This window comes from Lycorma delicatula, chromosome 2 (assembly GCF_047948215.1).
Source record: "Lycorma delicatula isolate Av1 chromosome 2, ASM4794821v1, whole genome shotgun sequence".
NCBI classification, from domain to species: Eukaryota; Metazoa; Arthropoda; class Insecta; order Hemiptera; family Fulgoridae; genus Lycorma; species Lycorma delicatula.
In genome coordinates this window covers 164,130,333-164,145,541 of record NC_134456.1, presented here as the reverse complement: position 1 = coordinate 164,145,541, position 15,209 = coordinate 164,130,333, and the positions used below count along the sequence as shown (strand labels likewise).

The 15,209-nt window shown below is 28.8% G+C and overlaps 1 protein-coding gene across 1 annotated transcript in view; it reads right to left on the bottom strand.

The window, feature by feature from the left end:
- Positions 1 to 11,218: 11,218 nt before the first annotated feature.
- shu (inactive peptidyl-prolyl cis-trans isomerase shutdown) overlaps positions 11,219 to 15,209 on the bottom strand; it is a 29,287-nt gene continuing 25,296 nt past the window's right edge. The window contains exons 6-8 of the mRNA XM_075356628.1: positions 14,458 to 14,569; positions 11,679 to 11,789; positions 11,219 to 11,582 (exon numbers count right to left, since the gene is read on the bottom strand). Coding sequence (XP_075212743.1) covers positions 11,385 to 11,582; positions 11,679 to 11,789; positions 14,458 to 14,569 — 421 coding nt within the window. The 3' untranslated portion in view covers positions 11,219 to 11,384. The remainder of the gene's footprint in view (positions 11,583 to 11,678; positions 11,790 to 14,457; positions 14,570 to 15,209) is intronic.

Here is a 15,209-nt window from a genome sequence, read left to right as displayed (position 1 = left end):
TTGAATATGCATATCAGCATAGAAGCCCACCAAAGAAAATACAGGTGATAGTCAACTTTACAAGCGAAATTCTGATCACAGGGACTAGCTGTATAATTAACATTATTACTGTAAGAAGAAGCAAGTAATTAATTAGTCCTGTATGTTCCTCAGATGCTTGGGATGAGTACTATTACAAAAGACTGGTGACACAGAAAGTAGTAGCTTCAAAACATGTACCCTTTTCTGTGAACAAGCAATTTTTTTCTGTTTGTGCTTTGATAAAATTATAAAAAATTAGTTTGCTGGTTGTCACTCTGGAAAAGTGCAATACACCAGTTAAGTCTCTATTATGTAATAAATTTTATTTCAAAATACTTAATAGGATCTGTGACCTTAAGTGATCTTCAACATATATTCTAATCTATGTCTTCGCTTAAAGTTTTTACTCTTTACACATACCTTAGAACTGTATTAATTAATTTCAGATATCTTAAGAACTTCATTGCAACCTCACCAGAGAAAACAAAAGCTAGATAATGGTTATTAATGAGGAGAATGTTGATACAAAAAAGATAAAATTGCAAGAGGAAGAAGTAGTAGGAGGAACAAAATTACTTGGGAAGTGAGGTAACTGATGATGGTAGGATTAGGACAGCACGCTGGTTGTTTTTAACAGAGTTGAGTGGATTTATCAACAAATGCAGATAACAAGGTGAAGAAAAGTAGAGAAAATGATATATAACAGGGACTTAGTCAATTTTGGATTATAGACCTGAGTAACTATAACAAGATAATGAAAACTAAATTTCTTAAAAGTATGATTGTAAAACAAAACTGGATTGCGTCAAAAATGGAGAAAAATAGAAAGTAAAGATAGAAAACTTAAGAGAAAAATTGCATAAAGCAAGGTAAGGCAAGTTTGATTATGTTAAAAGTTTGAATAAGGAAAAGGTTCATGAGATAGCCAAAGGCCGTGGTTTGATAAATTGGTGGAAAGTATGCAAAGTGGCTCAAATTTAACACAGTCACTCATAACCTGCAAGAGAAAAGATGTGAAACAAGACTTGAAATTAAAAACGATGTTATATTTCATATCATATTACCATTAGCCCGATATCTTTATGTTATTCATGAACACGAAACTTCAAGGTAAATAGTTACAAAAAATTTGCATTAGCATCCCCAAATATAAAAAATAAATTTTATCAATTATTATAAGGTAAAAAATAGTATAGTATAATCCTGCAGGAGGACACAAACAACTTTATGGTTAGTCTGAGATTGGTATTCCTTCAGGAATCATTTCCTTATTTTTATCAGAATACAGGTTTCATGTCTTTTATTTTTCTAGAGAGTAGCTTTTTTCATACAGGTAATTCTTTTTTTAGACTAACCCATGGTTAAAAATAACCACATTAAGAAATAACACTCTTAATTCCTTAAGTTCCAATATTTTAATTTAATGCTGATTTCAAAAAAGAATTTAAAGAAAGAATAATTGAATTGGTATTTTTACTTTTAGTACTTATGTAAGCCACTTTTATTATTTTCCTAACTTTATTTTATTAAAAATGTAATCACCTACTTTATAAAACAATTGCTGTATTTCATCTTTTTTTCTATCAATAAGGAAAAATATTTCCACGTTTATTGGATTAACTTTTCTTTTTTTTTTGTATAATAGGCAAATAAATTCGTTTCTACCCATTGAGAAATAAAATGCATTTAAAAAATACTAGATTAAAAAAATCTAATTTAAAATAAAATAATAAATTATATAATAATAATATTTATTATTTCTGTTTATATAGAAATTATTCAATAAAATTTCTGTATATTTAATATAGTTTTATTTTTATTTGAAGAGATAAAGTTAAATCTCGTTTCTTAACAATTATATTTTGAGAAAGAATTATTATTATATCAAAAGTTAATTTTGTACTGCTCCAGTATAAAAGTAATAATAATAGTGAAACAAAGGAATGACAGATAAAATAAATGATGAAAGAATTGATTTGCTTTCTTTCTCTTTATGGTTGAATATTATGAAATGAAAGAAAGTAATTTGTTCAGGAATATTATAATAACAATTTAGTAGAGCATTAAAGGTAACATGAAAAGAAGGTAAGAATCTATATTGATTTTCTAAGAATAAATATGCTGACAATGAACACAATAATTGAATAATAAGGGATTTTGGAAAAACTAATAAAACCGACCTTTGACAATTAAGAAAAAGGAAATTGAATTTTAATCATATTACAAATTATTGTTTCAATGTTTTTATATAAATGTGTGTGTGTGTGTGTGTGTGTACACTCACAATTATTTTTTCATAATTTAAGAACCTAAATTATTTAATAAAGAATACTGATTGCCCAGTACAACCAGCCTTTTATCTGCAAGTTCTGGGTTTAAGGCTGGTCAGGCTTTTTCTTAATATAAAATTTATATTTCAACACAAGTTTATACAGAAATTCTAATTATATACAAAAAGAAAAGGAAATAAAAAAACCAAACTGTAAACATGTAACAGTAGTTACATAAGGTAGACAGTAACAGTAAAGTTAGTACTTACTAACATATTGACTACAGATTAATCATCATAATAGGTATTTTATTTTTATAATGTTAGGTGGGAATCTTATGGAGTGAGAATACAGTAGAGCAAAGCTTGCTTATCTAACTCAAGGCCAACTGTTTCCTTTTAATAAAACTGTCCTTTTACTGCTTCAGTGTGTTAAGTAAAAATATTTAATTTATACAACAGATACAGGCAAATGCCTAAATCCAGTCTATTTAAATACAGAAAAACAGGGATTTCAAAAGAATCCAACCTTAAAATACAGGTATGTAAATTATGTGTGGTTATATTTTATGTAATAACATAGCAGCAATGGTAACTGAAATAACCTTATCATGAAACAATGCCATTTTATTTGTCAGCTATGCCATTTTCTAAGATGATATAAAAATTTGTGCAAGTGATCATACAGAATTAACAGGACTCAACTCAACTGTTTAACTGTAGAAATTCTTCAGGTTGGTTGCACTTAATTCACTCACCCAAAGAATCTCTAAGAGAAGAGAATTGATTGGAATGTCAACAGCTATTTCTTTCAGGGCTATAAATTTGGATAAAACTGTATGCTCATCATATTGGATAAATTTAAAAAAACAAAACCAAGAAAAACTTTTAAAGCGTTCTGAGATTGGTTTTGATATACAGTCCAACTCCCAATTATTCATGAGCAGTTTAATTGCGATGTTTCTTCGAAAAAATAAATTTTTAAAGAAACTAAAAATGTTAAGTTTTTTCATCGATCTGTTATAGGTTGTACTCCTTCATTCATTTGCTACTTGAATGTGTGTTTGTTTTGAAAATGATAATGCTGTACTATAGTTCATTGTGTATATGCTAGGATGATAGTTTGATGCAATATTATTATGCTATGCAAACAAAGTTCAATTAAAAGAAAGTGTTTTCAGTCACTAAAACAACAAACTATCGCATCTTATTTTTTTTAAAAAATCTGAAGGAATATAAAATGCAAAGTTGATTAATTTTTTTTTTTTTTAATGTACTTTTTTCTCATTAGCTACTGTAGTTTTAATAAGTGTTTTTTAATGCATTACATAGTACATACACTAATGTTATAATATCATATGGACCATCTATTTCTGTACAGTATTAGCGATAGTGAAAATTTGTTACATGTTAATATGTACTTTGAAATAAACTTCTGGATATTACTTTTATCAGGTATGTAATAATGTAGTGTAGTGTACTGCATTTTATTTTATTATTTACCATTATACCTTAATATAACAGTGGCATGTAGATACTGACCTGCTGTACAGTATTAGGTCATTTAAACATGTATTACTGTTTAGCTGTTATTTTTGGATCAACTGCAATTTTGCTATGATTTTGGATTATCCATGATTCTCTTTCCAGTTATCACGGATAACCAGAGTTGACTGTATTGTCAAAATGGAACTGAAGTGCTGGTTAGTTCAAGTTTATTTTAGTAATGAGGCGTTGAGAACAGAGAAAATAACTGAATATGTAGAACGAAAATCCTCACAATTTTCATTAACTATTATTAGATACATATATATGTACATATATATTATTGATTATATGCACATATTGATTATAATCAATATGAAATAGTAATACAGGGCCTGTGAAATAGTGAACAAGGGTATGTTGAAAAGTGATGAATATATTTAGATTCTGAAGGAAAGGGCTGAGACAGCTTCAAAACAATTCCCACAAGACATGACTTTCTTGTGATAAAACATGGATAATACACCATTTTGAGTCCAAATCCAATATTCACAAAAAAAATAAAAAATCAACTAATTTGATGTAATAACTTAATGTAAAATCAAATATTTATGACAGTATAATAATAAGTATCGTAATCAGAACCTTCAAATTCTATTGAACTTGATGAGCTTTTTTTTTGGTTCTTGGCTCTTCAGAAAACTTCCACTTGGACAACTGTTTCATCACCAGTTATAATCGATTAAACAGTTGTGGATCATCATTCACTTCATTCAGCACTGTTTTTGGTCAAAATTCAACAAGTTTGTTCCAAACTTGTTGAATTTGTATCCTAACCATCATCATACAATTTTTTTTGTTTTACATACACATACACTTATGGTGTAAGTGTACACTAAGGATTTTTTTTTAAATTCCATTTTTAATGGGTTAAAATGAAGTAAAAATGAAATTTATTATTTTTTTATAATAAAAATATGAATTTGTTTTGGTGTGTGTAATCTTCATGTGATTTTGTTTTTTTTTAACCTTCAGGACCACCATTTTCACGTGAATATCTAAAAACCAATTTCTAGTTTTTTTGGAATTCCAAGTTTAAAGGGTTAAAATGGATTTTTGATTTTTTTTTTGAGACTTGAATATTTTTTTAAATTTCTCAGTAACAAATGAAAATATCAACTTGATTTTTGATGTGTGTAATCTTCATGTGAATATCTAAAAACAAATTTTTAGATTCTTCAAAATTCTACCTTGAAAGGGGTGAAGAAGGTAAAGAAATGTTAAACAATTTTTGTAAATTTTACCCATTTCTAACTATTCACAAAATTTGGGCTTGCAAATACTCTTCAGATAAATATCTAAAAACAATTTTTAGGTTTATGAATATCAATTTTTTAAAGGTTGCAATAATGTATCAAACTGAAATCAAACAGCCAATGCCATTTTTATTGTATGTACGATGCAACTGGTTACACCTGCTTCTGGCTACATGACAAAAAATTTAAAAAAAATTGACCGATAAGAAATTCAAGTAATCATATAGCGTGCATAGGCAAAGATGTGATGGGGATGCTAGTTAAATATATAAAAACAAATTATAAGATGAAAGACATACATGTTTAAAAGTCCATAACAATTATTTTAATACAAACGCATGAATTAATATTAAGGTAAATGTAAAAAATTTGTAACAAAATATCTCCACAATTCAGAATTTACAATCTACTACAAAAGGGAATTAAGCTTTTCTATAAAATAGTATAAAATTAGTCCAAAAAAATTATGTAAGGAAATATTTTGTTTAATTTAGGAATATTATAATCATAGGATCATTTATAATCTATTATATATCATTAACATTAAATTAAATGATCAAATACTAATCTGTTCATTAACAGATTTGTATATGTAAATAATCAAATGCATAAAGAAAGAAAGAAAAATGAAATGTACTCATCAATTATAAATAATAAAATAGATATTAATCATGAATAGAGATTTATTTATGTAATTTTTGACATGTTTTCTAACAACTACTTAATTTTTTAAATTATTTATTAGTAACTAGCATTAAACATAAACTACTAGCTGACCCGGCAATGCTTCTCCATTGCTAGATTTGAGTATAAATATAGATTAAATGAACACAAATGAAAGAGGGTTTGATAAAACATTAAAAACTGAACATTACGGAACTTTACAAAATTAAACTTTTCCCATAATTCCTTTTTCGCAACTTCCCTTTTCTCCACATTTCCCTTTCTCCAATTTTCGCAAAAATATTTCTTTTCACGTAACTATTACATATTCTGAATATGTGCCAAATTGGACCACAAATGCAATTTTTCCAAATATCTCAACCCAGCATCATCTAGCGGGTTCATTTTTTGCAGAGGTATTACTTTCCATGAAAGTAACATATGTATGAGCCCAATTGGACCATAAATATAATTTTTTCAAAATATCTCTACCCTCAGCGCCACCTAGCGGGTCCATTTTTTGTAAAAATATTTCTTTTAATGTACAGTGGTGGCTCATAGCTAAAATTGGTGGGGGTGCTGCTCCAGAAAATTTTTTTCTCTGGGCCTTTTCAAGTCCTTGGTTAAACTTTTCTGTAAAATAAAAGAACAAAAAAAATAAATCAAACAGAATAGCTGGAAGCAGGATAATAATCTAATTCTATACCTTATCACATTCAAGAATATGGTAGGTAACTTACATGGTTTTTAAGCACAACACACGTGAAGTAAAAAAAAACTACCTTCCACCAGCACTGCGGAAACAACAATGATCTCTCTCCCTTGCAGCCTCGCGTGCAGCTTACTATGTATACATGAGCATAACAGCCAAACACCACGCCGCTGGAACTGTGAAGCACACAGTTCCATACAAAGATACATGTATCTTTTTGATAAACTGGGGGATGGCTACTGACATTAAGCTTAAGGACTGTATATTGTACAAGTGTAAAGAAAAAAGGACGCATTATATTAAATTTGATTGATAATATCAAGTGGAAATAGGGGGGGGGGCTGCAGTTCCACAGTGTCTACAGGCGAGCCGCCACTGTTCACGTAACTAATATATATTCTAAATTTGGGTCAAGTCGGACCATAAATACAATTTTCCAAAATATCTCGACCCCCAGCACCACTTAGCAGGTCCAAACTAATTCAGAAATCTTTGTGGGCGTGTGGTACAACTCAACAAAGTTACACCACAATTGGATGAATGGTATAGGAACGCATACGGGACAAACAAATATTCATCTTATATATATACTTAAAGACCCATCAATGCTTTGAAATTGATAGATTAAATGAACACAATTCAAAGTTGGATAAAACATTAAAAACTGAACATTATGGAATTCACACAATTTAACCTTTCACCTTATCGCTTTTTCCCTTTTAACCCTTTCCCTATTACCCCTCTACTCTATTTTTCTCCTTTTTTCTCTATTTCGACTTTTCATTTTTCCTTTTCCCTATTTCCCTTTTTCCCCATTTTTCTTTTTCCATTTTACCCTTTTTTATTGTTTCCCTTTTTCCCTCCACGTAAATCAGTCCAATAGGTTTTTAGTCAGTAGAGAACACATACGAACTCTGCCTTTTATAAATATAGAAAAAGGTCTGTTTGCATATTTCGTAAATATCTTGACACCGGCACCACCTAGCGCATATAGTTTTTGCAAAAAAATTATCTTTTCATGTAAATAATATATATATATTCTGAATATGAGCCAAATCGGTCCATAAATACAATTTTTCTAAAATCTCAACCCCACCTAGCGGGTCCATTTTTTGAAAAATTATTTCTTTTAACATAACTAATACATATTCTGAAAATGAGCCAAATTAGACCACAAATACAATTTCCCAAAATATTTTGTCGGAGCACCACCTAGCAGGTCCAGACTAATTCAGAAATCTTCACGGGTGTGCACACAACTCACCAAAGTTTCATCACAATCAGATGAATGGTATAAGAACATATATGGGACAAACAAACATTCATTTTTATATATATAAGATTAAATGTTACACCTGACATCATTACATCTTATCAAAACAACTATTTAATGTTTTCAGTTCTATGCCTGTACTATATTCAAACTCACAGAAGTCATCTGGTTTAAATGCTGTGCATGGCCCAGGAGTTCATAGTTGAAGTTACTGCAAACAACTGTGCTCAGCTATATTAATGGAAGATCTCGACTAATAAATAGTACATTCTTTATTATTTCCTGACCTTTGATGGCATTAGTAGAAACTATAATACAACAAGAAATGTTTTAATTGTGAGTAGCACAAGTGTGGAACTTTATGAAATTTCATCTGTTTTTGGCATTGGCTGCTTTTATTAATATCAAAGTTTCTTCAAGCATTCAGTTCTTTATTAAATGCTTAAATTATAGGAATTACTTAGTTTATTAAATTAATTTTGCTGATTTTAATAATTGGTGACTAAAAACTCAATGCCAGGATTAATATTCATAAATTAACTTTTTCAAAAATATAAGGGTAGTTAGTTTTTACACATTAGGAATGGTTTCATAATATATGAAAAATTTAATAACCCTGTAAGAAAATAAAAGAAATTCTTTCTTACATAGTATCAATAAGTTATCAGAATATATGTTAGAAATGTGATACTAATTGATAAAGCATTAAATAATTGCAGGACATCCACCTTTAAACAGACAATCAGCAGTTATCCTAATTGTTATATAAATAACAGTGCATTTTAATCTCAAAAATCAAACAATCAGCTCTTTGCAAATGTTAAACTGTAAAGCTAGCGCATATCCTGCCTTAAAAGATGTAATTTTTTATCTATAAATTTATGTAACCCATAAACTGTCTACATTCAAAGCTAAGGCCAGTGCCACATGGAAAAAATATGATATAATTCCAGTGGAAGAATTTTTTTTTTGATGAATTTGTTCCATTTCTTTTTTTTGTGTTCCAGGGTCTTGGTTCATAGAATATAGTTGATTATAAAGAGAAACTCTTAAACAGCATATTGTAGAAAAGTAGTGTACCTTATATAGAAAAAAAAAGTATATTTTTGACAGAGTGAGATTAATATTTTTATTTTAATTATAGTAATTATAATAGAGTACTACCTTTAACTTACTCTTCTTACATTATTAGGTATATTGGGTCTTGTACATTGAATGATTTCAAGCTCGGAGAAACTGGGAGTAATATTGTCAATACATTGGTGGCCAAATGTATCGTTAATGTTTTATTAAAGCTGTTTTTGTAATGGTTGCTATAACTAAACAAACTAATATGCTAAATATACAGTTGTATGTATAGTTATTCAACATTTGAAAAAATTATTGAAACATATAAAACTACTAGCATTGTTAATACTTCACACAATTGTATACCCTGTTCGTCTCTTTAATATTGCAACTGCTTAGGGCATTAGAAAGTTTTTTGTATAGTTACACATCTTAATGCTTATTTTTGTACAAAGCTTGTATGTACTACGCTTGTATGTACTAGTAGCTTGTATGTACAAAGCTTGTATGTATTACTCTCTACTACGTAGTACGTAGCTTGTATTACTTGTAATACATTTCATATGATGAAATACTACTTTTACAATGTAAATATTGACCCAAAATGCAAAAAATAAGTGGAAACTAAGGTGCAAGCTGTCAGCATTATTTGTAATATTGTTAAAAATAAGCTTAGTGGGGAAAATCTAACGCATAGAAATACCTGTTTTTTTTAATTAAAGAGTGGTAAATCGTTTTCTCGTAACTCATAAATAAACTTCTTGATAACGGGCTGTACATTGATAGCAGAATAATGGACTGTAGTATACATAAAATAATTACACACTGATTGGTAACTAAATATACTATATTTTTTAAGATTAACAATATTTAACTAGATTATTATGATGCAGAGGCCGTACTGGCGTGCATGCTTACTCTATCACAGTCCAACTCTGTCTGACTAGTACAAAAGAATGTTCTTAATACTAAAGCTGCCCATAGGCAGCGCTGAGTGTCTGATTTTAAATCAAACACTTCTTACAAAAATATACAGCATCTCAAAACAACAAATCCTCAACATTAAAAGGAGTTTATGACTATAACCTTAAAATAAATTTGTCATACAAATAAAACAGTAACTCTTTCAGGCATTAATGAGTCCTCAGAAAAATTAGCATTGCTATCTCAAAACTTTCACATACAACAATATTAATATTCCATTATCAATTCATACGTTGCAAGGTGATCATTTTTACTCCATTATGTTTTTTTTCTTTTTAATATAATAATGAAGTATAAGAAACAGTTTATAACAACCGCCAACAGTATTAAGGGGTAAAATATTTTATTATATACAACTTAAAACTACAGCTTTAAACTATTTTTCAACATAGTTGCCATTTAAATTCAAGCCTTTGTCATAACGTTTCACTAATTTACAAATACCTTCTTCATAAAAACAGCCGCCTGGGTACCTTGCCATCCTTTCACAATATTTTAAAGTTCGTCGTTATTGTTGAAGTGCTGCAATGCAAGCAGCTACTTCAACAGTCTACTGTGAAACATTGAAGAAACTTAGGCAAGTCATTCAGAACAAATGTTGCGGTTTGCTGTCATCCGGTATAGTTTTTTTGCATGACATTGCTCATCCTCACAGTGCTCAAAGAGCTAAAGAACTTCTGAAGCAATTCCAATGGGACATTTTGATCATCCACTTACAGCCCAGACTTGGCACCAAGTAATTTTCATCTCTTCACTCGCATGAAGAAATGGCTTGCATTGCAGCACTTTGATGATGACAACAAACTTCAAAATACTATGAAAGGTTGGTTAGGTACCGAAGTGGCTGAATTTTATGAAGGTATTTATAAATTAGTGAAACGCTTGAATTTAAATGGCGACTATGTTTATAAAATACTTATATAATATTTACAGTAAAAATTACTCTATGTTGCTTATTTAACATGCTAATCTTGTGCCATATAATAGTTAGTGTCTTATATTTTATGGCATGGCTGTTATTCATTGATGTTCATTATATTATATGAAGGAGATTTGGAAAGTAACCTTAGTTTGCTATAAATAAAAAAACCTGCTTAGATAAAAATATTTTATTATATACAACTTAAAACTATATATTTTAACTAATTTCCAAGTTGTATGTAATAAAATATTTTTATCTAAACAGGTTTTTTATTTATAGCAAACTAAGGTTACTTTCCAAACTGCCCTCATATAATATAATGAACATCAATGAATAACAGCCATGCCATAAAATATAAGACAATAACTATTATATGGCACAAGATTAGCATGTTAAATAAGCAACATAGAGTAATTTTTACTGTAAATATTTTTATATACTTAATAAATATACTAATACTAAACAATTCTTTAGAGGGTTTATTAAAGAAAAAGTATAAAAAAGACAGTTGGTTGCTATTAAATCAAATTTAATCAGTTTCAGTCAACTGTATAACACTAATGAATGTTAATTATTAACAAACATTAATAATTAACAATTATTAACAAATTAATAGTTTTAAAACATTATAAACTAATTCTCTGTGCTTAACATGAAAATGGTTTCAGCCACTAATTTTTAACTTTTGAAATTACAATAGCTCCTTGATCACGTTCCACTGATAAAAATTCTTTAACAGCCAAATCATTACATAATTCCTCTATTCTACTTAGTACCTCTGGAGGAGGATTTAATCTTACTGTTTTTCCTGATTTGGCTTCCTCAATTCTTGATTTCACAAGTTCAACTAATTCTTTATTTACCAAATTCTACAAAACAAAAAAAAAGATTATGGTTAATACAGTTAAAAATCGTGAAAATCATTTAAAAGAGCTTACAAACTGGTAATTCTTATAAACACTTACCAAATCATTTTTATTAACTGGAATTTCTTCTTTCTTAATTGGCCCATAGCCTAAAGCTTTTTGGAATGTTATTCTTTCCTGCTCAGCATATCGTAATTTCTTTCTCTCCAACTGAAAAAAATGATCGTAATTCAATGTAACAAGAAATTTCAGAATCTGTATTCAACTCAATTTTATACACCAAGCTAGTTAATATTAAAAAAAAAAAATTGTATTTAATCTGTGTACACATAATAAATCAGTGTATGAGTAAGTTTATAACCTTTTGCCAGTATCAAATATGCCACTCCCTGATGTTATAGGCCAATCAAGTTTGAAAGATGACACTTCTCTTGTCTGACAATGATTGCAATAATAAAAGTATCTATGCAAGAAATCTTCCTTTTCTTCTTTCTTTTATATTTCTATTTTTTTTTTGTAATTTATTATTTTCAAATGGCTACATGTTACATAAAGCAATAAAAAAGTTAATTACACAAGCACAGAAAAATAACATATATAATATTTATGAAAACACATTTATTTAACAGTAAGTAAAACTGAAAATTTAGTATAGAAATAATTACTAAAAGATCACAAAAGTTTATTTAAAAATTTATTGTAGCGTAATACAAAAGCTTTTCTGCGACAAGCTTGACACCCTCATTGAAAAATTCCTTCATACCACAAGAAGTAAATCACTACTTCACAAAAACCTGAACACATCAAAATCACTTGGAAGATTAGGACTGCAAGGAAGGTGTTCAGGCACGGTTACACCATGCCTGAATTTTTTCACGAGGTCCTTTGTAATGTATGTCAAATGAGGTGGTGCTGCACTGCCAATGCAAAATTACATGTATGCCTATATCATTTAAAATTTGACAATAGAAAACAATTTCGGAAAAAATGTCAAATCATTAAAAGAATAAATTTTATGTAATAAATATAGAATTTAATACAAACTGAAGATGCGGGATACTGTGGAAACCAGATATTGGAAATTAATATGGTAAATTTAACTTATTACTTTGCTTTGGTGGTTTATATTTCATATAATATTAAGATATATACATATATATATATATATATATGTAGAGATTTTGATTTGATATAAATCATGTAATAAACAAAAAACCTTTCATAAAATAGTAACAAACAATAATGGTAGAAGAAGCATTCTCTCCCTCTCACTCTTTCTCATTACATGAATATTCATAGCTTGAAGGCTTTTTTATTAATAAGCATATAATGAATCCTCAAGAAAAGTGATAAGACACTGGGTAATATAAAGATTATAATTTTTGTTTATATAAATACAGTTTAGAATAAATACTAAATATTTATTTAGTTTTGAATAAATACAATTATTCTGCTTTGCCTAAGCAAGAGCCAAAATTTTCCTTCTTGTTTAAACAAAAATGTTGAATTCATAATGAAGCAGTAAGAAAGTAACACAAAAATAAGAAGTAAGAAAATAAGCAGTAAAAATAGCAGTAAGAAAATAACACAAAATAATGCACAACTTCTTTGGCTTTTTGAAATACCCCAAATTTATTGTCAAGATTATCAAGCATGTGAGATAAATTTGGAATGCCTTTCTTCTTTGTTTCAATATTATCACAAATGTTGCACAAAAGCAATAAAGTGTGACTGTCAGATTCTGTCATTAATCAGGTGACAGATATTACTAACAAGAAGCTAAAAAAATTTCATTTATATTTTTATAAGGCTTGTACTTTCATCAACAAATGAAGAAAATATAAGCCTTATTACACATGTATACTGATCCCTGAAGAAACCATCATGGGCTGACTTGATACAATCAGCACATCAAGGGTGCCTAATAATGTTTCTAAAAGATAATTTCTCGATTATGTTTATCCACAAATCAGCACTCAGATTACTACATACAGCATGAGGAATTTGTAAAAAGAAAAAAATGAGGTCACCATTATAAACACAATAGAACCTTCCAAAATATTTAAAGAACAAATACAAGTCCCACTTCTATTATGTTTAACAAAGCACTCTTCAAACACATTCACATTACAATAATAAAACACTGATAAAATATGAAAAATAAATTTTTCTTAAGAATTATTTATAAGTAAGTAAATAATTAACCAGAATGATCACCTAAAATATTTCTCTCTATGTCAATGGACTAACCTGAAAATAGTTTTCTATAGCTGGAAAGATTTTTGCTGCAAATTTTATACATTACACAGCCTATAACAACAAATTATGTTGTATTTCTTCTACTAATTAAAAATAATCAGTTGTTAGAGTGGACTCCATTCTCAAAAACAAACAGTATCCTCAGGAGAGCTAAATCTGGTAAACAAGTGAGGATGAAAATTGTCCAATTTTCATCAAAAAATTATGTATAAAAAATAATGAATATGCAAGTGAATATTCATGGCAGTTTATCTGTATGTTTCTTTTTTACTGCATTATACACATTTCTCTCACAGCCTTCTTCAAATACTTCAATTTTTGTTTGACACTGAGGAATAAACTACAATAAATAATGTCCTAATAAAAAAAAAAGATGAGTGTCTACAGTGCTTTTTAATTAGTTTCAACAATTACTCTCCCCCCCCCCTCAAAGCTATGTATTAGACTAATGTAATCCTCTCACACTAGCACACTACTTTGAATATTACATTTTTCTAGGAGTAATCTCATAAATGAAACATATTCTTTTGATATACAAATAAAAAACTCAACAAACATCACAAAAGCTTTACGTATAAGCTTTAATTATCACTACCAGCATAAATGTATAATTTATTACCTTTGTAAGTTCATTTTTAATTGAAGGATTATTAGGTTCTAATTTTAATGCCGAACGTAAACATTCAGCCGCTTTCTTATAACTTCCTAAAATACTAAGGGCAACACCCCAGCTGTAAAAGAAAAAAGAAGATAATTCATACAGTTAAATAATTATTTTTGGTTTGTATATTTTCTTAAATTAACAAATTATTATACATAATGGGGTTTCAGCTCAAGCAGCATATGCATGATACAAACATCACTGTAACTGACTTCGCACCTGCCGTAGAAAATAAAATGGTAGTTAAAAGAACATGAGACCAGTTGCAAACATTCTACAGTCTCATTACATGCTTATCTACCTTACATTTTGTTCAGTGATGGCAAAGGAGAGGTTGAAAGACATGTAATCCATGATTATCATTTTACATAACTGTAGGTTGCAATCATGATTAAATTTTTCACTAGTAACAGATGGAAGGTACAATGCTAGCAAGACCATCAAAAACTGTGTTGGGTTTATAATAGTATAATATTAGTGATTATGCTATGAGGAAATGGTGAGGAATGCATGTACACGAGACCAAAAGGGTAATACTCAATTGCCAGTAATGAACTCATTCAAGAAATTGAAGTAACAATGCAAAATAAACATACTTGGGGGCCACAAGATTAAGGTTATGTAGTGGTGTAAGGTTTTCAAGGTCAATGGAAACAATGTTGCAGGATGCTCATGAATAGTATTGTTCAGAAGGAGAATAATTAGTCTCG